We start from the raw sequence: 14154 nt of genomic DNA on the forward strand, positions 1-14154 counted from the left end.
TTACGTGTTTTAACATAGGGTTATAGGATACTTGTAGAAGTACTGAGACTGACTACAAAAGTTATTTTCAAAAGTAGTGCTTTATTCAGAATTGCATATTGTACTGGTTAACTTCTTTGAAATTAGACATATTAAAACAAAAGGATAATTGGATGGCTTGTGTGCTAGATTGGTGGCTAGTTGAGGAATAACATCAACTGTAGGATCAACTGAGAAAGCTTTTCTTCTTTATTTGCAGTGTACAGTACACAGTAGGTTCCAGTTTACATAAATAGATTCTATTATATAAGTGGTAAACTCCTTTACACATGTACACACATACAAAGTGAGGACAATGCTTTTTCAATATCCCTCAGTGTTGTGGTATGTTTAAAGTCTTCACATTTTGTGGAATTGAATCAGCAAAGCATGCTATGGAGTCTTTTTGATTGAAGCACAACAGGATTTTATTGGAGACATTTACTGCACTAACTACCTGTCCATGGTTTTCCCAGGATTATCCCCAAAAACAGGTGGTTGATGCAATCCAGGATGATTCCCCATTGCTGAAAAATGTTCCAAGGGAATCCATCTTTGGCTTTTCCTGGTGAGTATAGCTTGGTCAAATCAACCCCTAAGCCTGGATCTAAATTGCAAAGCACAAGTTATTTTTCAGTGCAGCACAAATCCCAAGCTGCAAGTAAGTAACCATACTCAACATATATATGGTGGTGGGTGTGTGTGTGTGTGTGTGTGTGTGTGTGTGTGTGTGTGTGTGTGTGTGTGTGTGTGTGTGTGTGTGTGTGTGTGTATGTATACACACACACCACCCACTCGATATATCGCGGGTGTCGGGGGCCAGTACAAATTCGCTATATATCGAGGACCGCGATATAGCGAGAGACCCATAGAAAAACAAATAGACTAACAAATATTGACATGTACAACCACTCCCTCGTTTTATCGGGTGCGTCAGGGTCCAGGATAAATCCTCTACACAACCTGCTTTTTCTCATTTTTCATATAAAAAGCCACACCATTTTAATTCGTACAGTGGAGGGTAATTGCTTCTCCTCAACTTCAGTCTCCAATTAATTTTCATGACCCTTCCTCTCCTTTCTCAAATGCACAAACCCACTGCATTTGAAATAATCCATTCCCAACAACAACATAGGAGGCTTGTTGCTAGGGAGCTGACGTCACTGCCCTGTGACTTTTGCTAGTGCATTGCTGCCACACGTGAACACCTCGTTGGCTAAAATAAAAACCGCTTCAACAAGTAGATATTTAATTTGTTTGCCTTGTGTTATTGTGCAATAGGTGTATATATGATAAATATGATATAAATGCTTTGTTTTTAATTGTTTTGTATATTGTTGTTTGTGATGTGCAGTACGAAATAAAACAAACATTAATTGTAAGTGCCTATGTATATTGCAGCTAAGGCATACACAGTTAAAAATAGGCAGTAAAAATTGGGAGCCAACTCCAGGACCGCGATATATCCGAATCCGCAATATAGTGAGGGACAATATAACGACACGTGTGTGTGTGTGTGTGTGTGTGTGTGTGTGTGTGTGTGTGTGTGTGTGTATAGATATATGATATAGATATATGATTGTGGGTTGAACATGTTGTGTCATTAGCTGGAGCATTTTCATAATGTTGGAAAATCACACATTGCTAAAACCCAGGCTTTTATTTTGCAGCTTTGGAGATTTTTCAGTTAATTTACTCATATTATAGGTAATGGAGTATGTCTCTTCCGACTTTCATCTTGTGCATCACAGTAATAAGCTAACCTCAGATTTGGTGTAAGTTACTGTTCTTTCCAAATCAAAATATATAACAAAAAATCTCTGTTACCTATTTTTAAAAGCAGACTTTTGATTGGCTGTGATGCCACAAAAGTCTTCTCAGGTCTCCCCTGCTGATCTGGTTGTTATCAGCCCATTGAACAGAACATTATCAAGGATTATCATTATCATATTTGTATGGGTCAGTAGGTATAACTAGCATGTGTAGTCGTTATCAACATTTTATATAGACAATCAGTACTGTATGCAAGTCCTTACTATTAGTAACAGAAAAATGTCTAGTCCCCCAAAAACCTATAGATTTAGAAGCAAAAAATGACATTTTTATAAAAGAAAAACATGATTGTGCAATTATTACACAGACCACTGACACAATTATATACTTCATGGTGTTGTTTAAGTGTTTTTGCATGACTAAATCTGGCAGACATGCAAATTATGTCCACTGTACTGTACATAGAAGTCATTGTAAAAGTAATGCAGAGTAAAACATTGTAAAAGAATAACTGGATACTTCTTTTTGAAAATAATGTAATATAAATGTATTATTTCAAAGAGGCAAAGATATGAAGCAAATACATTCAAACTTTTTTATAGACACCCTGTTACAAGATTTTTGTAGCAGGTGACTTTATTTAGGTTTTATTTACACAGCTTGACACATTGAAAGAAATTACATTAAAGTCCACCTATTATTCATGCACTACAGGGTTATTTTGTAATGTGTGGTATAGAAATAAGAAAGACAGTTACCCTTAAAAGTTTGACAAACAATATACATATGCAAATTAAATAGTATTTCATTTTTTGTTGTTTACTGTGGCTGCTCCATATCTGTCAAAATACACAAATATATACATAATAATAGTTCTGATATTGCACAATATATCACTACATAACTGAGATTAGTAAGTACATTTTATATGGGTTTATGTGGTTTCAAAATGTATTTATAAACAATAGACCCTCTTGGAAACTATATATATATATATATATATATATATATATATATATATATATATATATATATATATATATATATATATATATATATATATATACAGTGCCTTGCGAAAGTATTCGGCCCCCTTGAACTTTGCGACCTTTTGCCACATTTCAGGCTTCAAACATAAAGATATGAAACTGTAATTTTTTGTGAAGAATCAACAACAAGTGGGACACAATCATGAAGTGGAACGAAATTTATTGGATATTTCAAACTTTTTTAACAAATAAAAAACTGAAAAAGTGGGCGTGCAAAATTATTCAGCCCCTTTACTTTCAGTGCAGCAAACTCTCTCCAGAAGTTCAGTGAGGATCTCTGAATGATCCAATGTTGACCTAAATGACTAATGATGATAAATAGAATCCACCTGTGTGTAATCAAGTCTCCATATAAATGCACCTGCACTGTGATAGTCTCAGAGGTTCGTTTAAAGCGCAGAGAGCATCATGAAGAACAAGGAACACACCAGGCAGGTCCGAGATACTGTTGTGGAGAAGTTTAAAGCCGGATTTGGATACAAAAAGATTTCCCAAGCTTTAAACATCCCAAGGAGCACTGTGCAAGCGATAATATTGAAATGGAAGGAGTATCAGACCACTGCAAATCTACCAAGACCTGGCCGTCCCTTTAAACTTTCAGCTCATACAAGGAGAAGACTGATCAGAGATGCAGCCAAGAGGCCCATGATCACTCTGGATGAACTGCAGAGATCTACAGCTGAGGTGGGAGACTCTGTCCATAGGACAACAATCAGTCGTATACTGCACAAATCTGGCCTTTATGAAAGAGTGGCAAGAAGAAAGCCATTTCTTAAAGATATCCATAAAAGGTGTTGTTTACAGTTTGCCACAAGCCACCTGGGAGACACACCAAACATGTGGAAGAAGGTGCTCTGGTCAGATGAAACCAAAATCGAACTTTTTGGCAACAATGCAAAACGTTATGTTTGGCGTAAAAGCAACACAGCTCATCACCCTGAACACACCATCCCCACTGTCAAACATGGTGGTGGCAGCATCATGGTTTGGGCCTGCTTTTCTTCAGCAGGGACAGGGAAGATGGTTAAAATTGATGGGAAGATGGATGGAGCCAAATACAAGACCATTCTGGAAGAAAACCTGATGGAGTCTGCAAAAGACCTGAGACTGGGACGGAGATTTGTCTTCCAACAAGACAATGATCCAAAACATAAAGCAAAATCTACAATGGAATGGTTCACAAATAAACATATCCAGGTGTTAGAATGGCCAAGTCAAAGTCCAGACCTGAATCCAATCGAGAATCTGTGGAAAGAACTGAAAACTGCTGTTCACAAATGCTCTCCATCCAACCTCACTGAGCTCGAGCTGTTTTGCAAGGAGGAATGGGCAAAAATTTCAGTCTCTCGATGTGAAAAACTGATAGAGACATACCCCAAGCGACTTACAGCTGTAATCGCAGCAAAAGGTGGCGCTACAAAGTATTAACTTAAGGGGGCTGAATAATTTTGCACGCCCAATTTTTCAGTTTTTTATTTGTTAAAAAAGTTTGAAATATCCAATAAATTTCGTTCCACTTCATGATTGTGTCCCACTTGTTGTTGATTCTTCACAAAAAATTACAGTTTCATATCTTTATGTTTGAAGCCTGAAATGTGGCAAAAGGTCGCAAAGTTCAAGGGGGCCGAATACTTTCGCAAGGCACTGTATATATATAATTTGAGAAAAAGGAAAACTGCTATGTACCAAAATGGTCAATAAGAAAAAAAAAGAAAAGGATATTTCAGGTACTTAAAAAGGTAGAATAATTGATTACAAATCAATTATCAGGATGTTTCAGACTACAAGTCCTTCATCGGCTGAATACAAAAAAACAGTGCTTTAAGAAGTTAATAAAAAACAAACAAGTAGTCTTTTAAACAAAATTCCAGAATGTTGATGATGATGATGATGATGATGATGATGATGATGACCTCAGAATAGAATGTTCATTCCAAATGGCTCCAAAGTGCCTAGTTTGAAAATAAGTTCACAATCCTTTTGTTTCCTGACAGCATTAGTTCCATAGCATTGAACCATCCCACAAATTGTGATGTCTTCTATAGTGTGGTCATATCTGTTAAAATGTCTGGCGACAAGAAAGGTAGAGGTGTTAATTCATATACTTCTCAGATGTTCCACGAAGCGATCAGCCAAGCGTCGTTTTGTTTCACCAATATATAGCTTGTTACATTTGATGCAGCCAATGCAATATACTATTCCTTTACTAATGCAAGTAAAAGTATCATGGATAGTAAATGAGGATTTTGCTTCCTTAACTACTGTGTTGCTGTGAATGTATTCACAAGTTGCACAGCGTGACCTATTGCATGGAAACGTACCCTTAAGACTATCCATATTGGGTCGAATGTTACTGTGGACCAGATGCTCTCTTAGATTTTTGTCTCTTCTGTATGACATTAGAGGAGGGTTATTGAAAATAGGAGCTGTAGAAGGATCATCTTGAAGAATGCTAACATTTCTTTGTATGATGTGTTGTACTTTTTTGGTCATAGGATGATATGTAAGAACAAGGGGAATACGATTGTTGGTATTCTGTGTTTTGGTTTTGTACAAGGCATACTTTTTGTTTATTGTCAATACTCTTAACTGAGCTTCTCTAAGTATAGTGTCTTGAAAACCACAGTTTCTGAAAAATGCACATATGTAATTTGTTTTATTCAAAAAATCACTATCATCACTGAAAATGCGTCTCAGTCTTAGTAATTGGGAGTATGGAATGGAGTTGTGACAAGCTTTGGGATATGAGGAGTCGTATCTTAGATATGAATGAGAGTCTGTTTCTTTGTAGAAAATTGTAGTATTGATGGTACAATTAGAAACCGTGATGGTAATGTCTAAGAAAGAAATTTGTTTAGAAATGTTCCATGTATACGTTAGAGCTGGATGAAACTGGTCAATAAAATGTATGAAATCCATTAAATCTTCATTAGTGTTATCTGAGATGCCAAATATGTCGTCAATGTATCTAAGATATAACATTGGTGTATGTCCCTTGTACTGTTGAAAAACTTTATTTTCAACCCATCCCATAAAAAGACCCATTTTTGTTCCCATGCTGACACCTCTAATTTGTTTATAAAAGTCTCCATTAAAGGAGAAACAATTCAAAGAAAGGACGAGTTGGGCTAGTTGCAAAAGAATATCGGTTGCAGGTTCTTTTACTGTCTGCTTATCAAGGAAGTATTTTAGTGCTTGTAAACCGTCTCTGTTGGGGATAACTGTGTAGAGGCTTTTGACATCCATTGAGAAGAAAGTTATATTTTCACTGTTACCATTTAAAGAAAAATGATCTATTATTTGCAAAAAATGGTTAGAGTCTTTAACATATGAAGGTAGAGATTCCACAATGGGTCTGAGGACATCATCAAGGAACTTGGACATTATTTCAGTGGGGCAGGAACACACTGATACAATAGGACGGCCTGGGTTGGTAGGCTTAAGAATTTTAGGAAGTAAATAAAAATGGCTACAGCGAGGGTTTTCAACAATAAGATTAGACGCAGATTTTGGTAATAAGTTGTTCTGGATGGCAGAATGGATAGTAGATGTGACTAGTTTGTAATAGTTGGGTAAGATAATTTGGAACTTTTGTGTAGAAGTTAGTGTCAGAAAGTTGTTTAGATGCTTCTTCTATATATAGATCCTTTTTCCAAACTACTACAGCTCCTCCTTTGTCAGCAGGTTTTATTATGATGTCATTACGTTTCTGTATATTCTGTAAGGTGTGACATTCATCTGTTGTCAAGGTTAAACGATTATTGTGTTGTTGAAAATTAATTTGACTTATTTCTCGTTCACATTTATCAATAAAAAAATCTAAGGCTTGAAAAGCTCCGGAGGCTGGTGTCCAAGTAGAGTGCTTTTGTTTGTATTTATGGAAAATATCTAAGGAATCAGATGCTGTGTTGGAGGATTGTGAAGCACCTAATTCATTTGTATCTGTGTCTGCATGAAAATGGGCATGTAAACGCATGCGGCGAAAGAAATGCTGTGTGTCACTGATGACTGCAAATGTGTCAGTGGATTTCTTTATAGGTACAAATGTGAGACCTTTGGATAAAACAGAGTGTTCAGCAGTAGTAAGTGCCAAATTTTCTGGGATTGTAACAACAGTTTTATGTGGTTTTTTGCTTTATTTATTTTCATGAAATCATAGATATCTGCATTTAAATTGTGAATAAGGCGACAAGCTTGGTAGTATAAATCATTATTATTTAACATATCTTTTAAGCATGTCTTGGAAGTTATCATATCATGGTCAAGTTTTTGTATTTTATATTGATAATTTCTGATAGTATGCCTCATGATACTTTTACTATATATATATATATATATATATATATATATATATATATATATATATATATATATATATATATAATGAGCTTAATAATGTATCCCAGTAGCAAAGGTATTTAAATAAAATCAAAATGGACAAAACCGTACTTGCATGGTCAGCTAAAAGGTCCATTGAAGCCTAGAGCACACAATGTACCTACTTCCTAGTCTTGTCCCTGATTACATAAATCTTTATATGACTGCCTGCAGGTTAATGTTGAGTCATAACCTTTGCATGTGATGTTGCTTAATGACATTTAGGATATGTAAAAACATTTAATCAAAGATATCAAATCAGCTTTGATCCCATTATTTAAGAACCCATACAGAATTGGATTTAAACAGCAAGACAGCATTCCCAGCAAATGGCAAATGCAATACACCAGCTTAAAATGTTTGCTGGAGATGAGGTCGGCACCAAAGTCGGTGACAAGGTGGAAAATGTGAAGGGGCATCCAGCTGATGGCAAAAGCCAGGATCACAATAGTCAGCTTGTAAAAAACACTTTTGGATCTCTTCTTCATTCTCGAAATAGATTTAGAAATCGGGAGCATTTTCTGCAATTCCGTGTTCTCCTCTGCTTTCAGCTCAAAGCACACAGGGACACTGGACAGGAGTATGTTGCGGGATGGTGTATGTTGGTCTTTGCTTTTTGGATGCAGAAGCTCTCCAGAGTCATTATTATGGTTATACATGACTGGCATCACACTGGAGCACTTTTTGTTGTATCTTTTCCTTTGCTTTCTTACAATAGATAGTCTCCATCTTTCAGAGTTAGAGAGCTGGGGTGCAGAGCAGCTGTGCCGGTCTGACTGATGGAGAGTCAAATCAATGGTCTCGTTTTCTTCTGGCTGGACTTCTTGGTTTGGAACGCTGGAACTGACTCTTCTACAAACGCTTGCATGGCTAACTATGAGGCAAACTATTGGCAAAATATACTGGACAAATAGCAAGCTGATTGTGAATGCAATTCTGTATGAATCCGACGGCCATGATTCAATGCACAGGAACTTGTTTTTCAAAGAATCCAGGTGAAAGGTTTCCTTCAGCTCTATGGTTTTGTGAAAAACAGATAAAGGAGAGCAAATGGAGAGGCTCAGCGTCCAAATAATTCCAAGCAGCAGGTATCCAGTATTCACTGTTAAATGTCTTGACAAAGGGTGGCTTATCATGTGATGCCTAACCATGGCAATTGACATCAACATAAGTGTAGAAACCATAACAGATACACACTGAAGAAATGGAACAATATGGCACATGATATCTCCAAAAATCCAGTGGTCCAGTAACACACAAGTCAGTGTAAATGGTGAACAAAACAACACCACCAGAATGTCTGAGAAGGCCAGGTTACCAACCAGAAAGTTCATGACCGTCTTCTCTTTCCATTTTCTGATCAAGGCCATTAATATGAGGACATTTCCAAGAAGCCCAAGAAGACTTACAAATGTATAGACCCCTATCACAAAATAACGTATGTCATCTACACTGCTGTTGAAGTCTTCCCAAGAAGGAAAATGTGATCTGTACAAAGCTGAACTTTCATTCACTGACATCACATCACTTCTGTTGCTGTACACCAAATCCATTTTGGATTGCCTGTAGAGATTCCTGTCAATGAGATAGCAGATTTTCAATAGTATCTTAAAGGAATACTTTTTAAAACTAATATTACATGTAGTAATACTGATATCCATTAATGTATAGTTAGGTTTTTTTTAAATCATCTAAATCGTGGCAAATCTTTATATTCCCACTCTTTAACTCTGTGTTAATACTGATGGTATTTTCCCCCCAGGGGTGATTTTATGAGCCTGTGGCAGAGACAGAATGATTCTTGGTGATAGATCTCCCTCCCAACCTGTGAGGGTGCTGTGTAAAGGGAACAGAGTGCCTTGGACTAGATGGCCAGACAATTTATTCCCAGGGTTAGACGAAAGTCGGCCATCTAGAAAGGGGGTGGAGCTACAGTACACTAAATCATCGACCCGGAAGGGAAACAATGTGGCAGCCACGGATTGGAGGAGCAGTTGCAATCATGATTGGTGGTATATAAGGGGACGTAGTGAGGTGATCTGTTCATTTGTTATGGTTTAAATGGAACCCATAGTGTCAATTGTGTAGTTTGTGTTAAAAACACATTGTTGGTAGTATTTAGTTACTAAGTTATAGATGAAATTAATGGTATGTTGCAAGACAACATAGCAGATGGCACAGAGCATATACTTGTATTTAGAAATGTACTCTCCTTCTATCTGTATATATTTATCCAATCAGCATACCAGATGCCTGCATAATGAAAGTGATTGTAGGCATGTTGTAGCCAGAATACAGTCTTCTCATACTTTAGTCCTTTACTGTCACAATAACATGTTTTTTAAATCTTTATTTATTAATTATTTATTTTAAATGATGTGTTTCTCTTTCGCTATCTTCCATGTCACTGATACACCACTGTTGAAAAAAAATATATATATACTTGCCTGTTCTAGTTTTCACAGTTTTCTCTATGCTCAGTTTTATTTTTGGTCCTCGTCTAACAGTTCAACTAATTCCCTGTGGCTCACTAAGCTTAATGTGTTATACACTGGGTGATGAAGCATCACATGCTTCTCTCTCTTTAAATCATGTCATGTGAAGCGTATATTAATTTCTCTTCTGACCTTCATCTGTCTCATAATATTAATTTCCTCTTCAAATGAAGGGTCTCTTGCTAGCCTTACAAACTACCCTAGTTATTTTGGCTCCCTTTTTGTCATTGTAAATTATTTGCAACATAACTCTAATCTCTTGTCAAGCCAGTGTCTCATCTTGCACTGCAATTATCTAGTTCCTTCATCCAAGTGTTACATGTATGACCTCATGGGGATTAACAGTTATGTTTTTAATAATTTGTGTGGGTTTTCTCATATATTTAATGGCACTATATTTCCATCCCATCTAATGCTAATATCAAACTGGTGTTAATGCTTCTTCTGCAGTATCTATTTTAAATGTTTAGATGTATCACGTTTCCCATTTATGTTGATTTGATTTCCACTTCCATTCGCTGCAGGACAGGTAGTAGTAGTAGCACTTGAGTTTGAAATCTGTCCTCATTTTTTTTTTGTTCGCTCCTCCTACACTCATTTAGAGGACAGATCTGAAACTGGAGTGCTCTAGAGCAGACATGTTGAAAAGAGCTTTAAAACAGTCTTTAAAGTTATAAGTGTAGAAAGTTTTCAGGATGTTAACAATGACAAAATTACAGGTACGTTATTTAAACAGTTTTATGTAATCTAATCTTCTGTCATGACCTGTTTTAATATTTTCACACAGTAAAGGTTATCTGCCTGTTTTCTCTTGCCAGTCTATTTCATGCTTTTTTTTCCACTCAGGTCTCCCTGTCACAAACATAATGCCGAATTTCCCCTATACCTTCTATCTTCTTCACTTGTCTAATTAGGTTTCATTCACCTTGTTCTTTCCATTTTCTACTTCACATAACTATTTACTTCAATGTAATGTAGTGGTGTTTGAACACTTGGATCTAATAAATGTATAGTCTAGCAAATTGTGGCCAGTGGGGCACAGTGACATTTCCTAATAATAGAAAACCCTGCATAGTTTCCATAAACCTGAATCGAGAGTAATAATAACATAAATAACAATGTTTCAAAACAGTCACATTGTATATGAACAATACACTAAGGGCATCTAATAACAACAAAGAATCCATAAGAAAAAAATGAAGAGGTGCTTCCATATCACCATGTGGCATGTCATAAAATGTCATTATAATGACAGTATGTTTGTCAATAAAATAGTATTTTATTTTATACAGTCTATATAGAAAGTTAGTGCACTAAAGTAAATATAAAGAATAAGAACAAACAGATTTTGTATATTCATTTTTACAGTCAGTGTAAACATGGCTGTGGAGGTGACAAAGAGCAATAGAGTACATCCAGTTTCTCTCCCTGTTGGCATTAATAAACGATATGGCTTTAAATGTTTTTAGGTCTGCTTTACATTTAAGCATTGATTGTACTATTTTAATAGTAGTAGTTGTTTGTAACCCGAATGTAATGCAATAGTATGCAATATTTAATTATCTGAAATTAATATTGATATTTTTTGGGGAATATTTCAGTATAAAATAATAAGTGAGACAGCAAAACATTTTGATTAGGAAACGAGCAGTTTGTGTTAATTGACTACACAGCTCATGTGAAGAAAAAACCAACTCAGTTTATGTTATACATAAAGATATTTTACCCACAACCCAGCAACATTTTGTTTAATGTGTTTGATGTGTGTGTTTGTTGCTTCACAGGTATAACAATGTAAACCCATACATCATCCTGGAACAAGACTGACACATTTACAGTATATGTACAGTATGTCTCCAGTTTTTGCGCGGCTGTCTGACTCTGGGGTTGAAATACCAATATGTTACTTATATCAGCTAACTCGTCTAAGCTATAGAATTTGTTGTCTGTAGAAGAAAGTAAACAATTATTATTTTAATAAACGATACTACAGCATAAACTGCCGCAATACATTAACAAAGCTCCTAATGTATACCAGTACTATTAACAACTAGCTCATATCACAATAATACGTTGCTTATAATCAAGTAAAACACAATAATATAAACATTATCATAAAAATGACTGTACCTTTACGTACGCCTCTTTGACTTCTTTTTCAGCGCTGAATTGTTTCTCTTTCTCTCAGCAGAATGTTCCTCCTACAATCGACTGGATCTTTACAGTGCTTCAGTTTCAACTGTTCCTCTAACACGTGATGTATTCCATTGCTTGAAAACAAGAATGTTTACTCTTAGGGTACGAACTTATATGAGATTTGCAGTAGATTTATGAATCTTCTTCCCAACTTTCAGCTATGTATGACAGGTTAGTTATGTATTTTCCCCCTAATTGCATTCCTATACTTTGTATAAATGTGTTCTTTAAAGTGATTTCCCCCCTTTATCTTACGAAAACGGTCCATTAATCAAATGATTGCATGTTGTCTTCGATGAAATACAATTACACAGTTGCAAATTGCACACTATAGTATTTATAACACAAAATCATATTGCTGATCTTTTTTTATTTATTAATCGCGAATCCTACTATAAGAGATGCGTTTAATGCAGATTTCATTATTAGCTGTGTGTTATAAATACTCTCCACACTCGCTATGTATGTCAACCCTAAAATAGTCTGTTTACTACATCATAGCTAATTCGTTTTCATATGAGTACTTTTACAGTTCCACTGAAAAATAGGGTATAACCATTAACCCAAGGCCTTATACGATGATGCATATCAAGCTTACTTTAACTTGGTGCAATTGCAGATTTACGGTAAAGGAGAATTACTCCGAAATATTACCAGACATGCTTCTATCTGGTGTATTTTGGAGCACATTGAATTGAAAACACTTCTCCGCAGCGAAGGAAAGTCTGATTTTTACGATTATAATTCAGCACCTAGGACAGCGGCCAATTCAAGTTTAACCTCGACAGACGGCTGGTAGTCGAGCATCCAACAAATAAAATGACAGTGACACTTTACATCAGTGGATGCTCGTGCAAATTCATGCAAATTATATTCGGTTCGTTTGTTATGCGAAAACCTTAAAGCTAAAAGTTATAAAGAAAGTCACATTTTATTGCTCGCACTGTTGTGTTTACCTTGTGCTGGTTATCACCGCGCCAAATGATCGAAAGTGTACCTTATTGAAATATTGTAGCATTAACAAATGATACACATGCAATGAAAAAAACATTTGAGGACAACAGAAAACTAACGATACAGACATGACATCTAAACATTTACATCTTCAATCAGGGTAGCTACTGTATAACCAGCAGAAAATGTGCTGGGTGCAGTCTTATCTGGGCTTCTTCTCAGTACCACTACAGAATCTATTTCCAGTAAGAGACTTCAAAAAGACTGCTGCTGATCTGGGTTGATCTTAGAAATATCAAAGGCACTTAAAAGGTTAAATGACAAACGTGTTGACGGAAAGTGTTTCTCAGTATATTCAATGGGGCATCATGGTTTGGAAAATAAAAATATGTATATTGTATTGGCCTTCAGTTTAGATAAATGAAATGGGTAGTCTTATTTTTAAAATGAATTGTGTCGTTGCCGAGACACAGTAGTCGTTTGAAGAGAAGATGCTGAATAAGGCCAAACGTTTAGTTCCACTTCGACATTAAGGATTCAATTGCTGTTACAGTACAAACGTGTTGTTGGTAATGTATCAGTACTGTCTACATGTATAGTAGCCAGGACCTCCGTTGAACACCAACGGCCCTGTTAAAGCATAGCAATTTTCTGAGAGGAATACATCGGATTAAAAGTAGCAAGAAACTGCTGCTGGTCGGAGTAGCTATATCACGGTTCTAGTATTTCTTTCTAGTTTCATGGTATAACACAATTATGTTCTCTATAAAAGTGCCTGATCGTGTGATCAGGTTCTGATCAGTCACCGGATCAATATCGTTTTTCTGTATAGTCCGCGTTGTGTGGGGCTAGTGTGTGTTCCATTTTCTTGTTTGTGATGCCTTCATAATCATTTCAATTATTTGGGCTACTTTGTTTTGCTTTGTACAGTGTTCTTTCACACCTCACATACAACGTCTCAAAATCCATAACATTATCAAAATCCATGAATTACCATGAATCCATGATTTTTTTTTTTTTTTGTATTTATTTATTTCATAACATACTACAGCATTACAGTTTTATTATACAACCCAACTCACCCTAGCCCCTGAGTGAAATTGATAGGCATGTACTATGTAGTTAATGATCAGTAATACAAACCGTGGTTCAATATGACCTAGCCTGAAAAATCCCAGGTTCATTCCCCTTAGGCCCATAGTGGCAGTCTACCAGCTATAACTCATTGGTTTTGTGTCAAATATGAAAGATGAGTTTGCCTAAAAAAGCACCACACATAACCAATATAGTTA

At 36.0% G+C, this 14154-nt stretch overlaps 1 protein-coding gene across 1 annotated transcript; it reads right to left on the reverse strand.

Annotated features, from left to right (window-relative positions):
• Positions 1-7247: 7247 nt before the first annotated feature.
• LOC117421061 (neuropeptide Y receptor type 5-like) lies at positions 7248-11976 on the reverse strand. Its single transcript, XM_034034953.3, has 2 exons — positions 11843-11976; positions 7248-8792 (listed from the first exon to the last, which is right to left on the reverse strand). The coding sequence occupies exon 2, from the start codon at positions 8768-8770 to the stop codon at positions 7439-7441; it is 1332 nt and encodes a 443-aa protein (XP_033890844.3). The 5' UTR covers positions 8771-8792; positions 11843-11976; the 3' UTR covers positions 7248-7438.
• Between the last annotated feature and the right edge of the window lie 2178 nt (positions 11977-14154).

Source organism: Acipenser ruthenus, chromosome 1 (genome assembly GCF_902713425.1).
Source record: "Acipenser ruthenus chromosome 1, fAciRut3.2 maternal haplotype, whole genome shotgun sequence".
NCBI lineage: Eukaryota > Metazoa > Chordata > Actinopteri > Acipenseriformes > Acipenseridae > Acipenser > Acipenser ruthenus.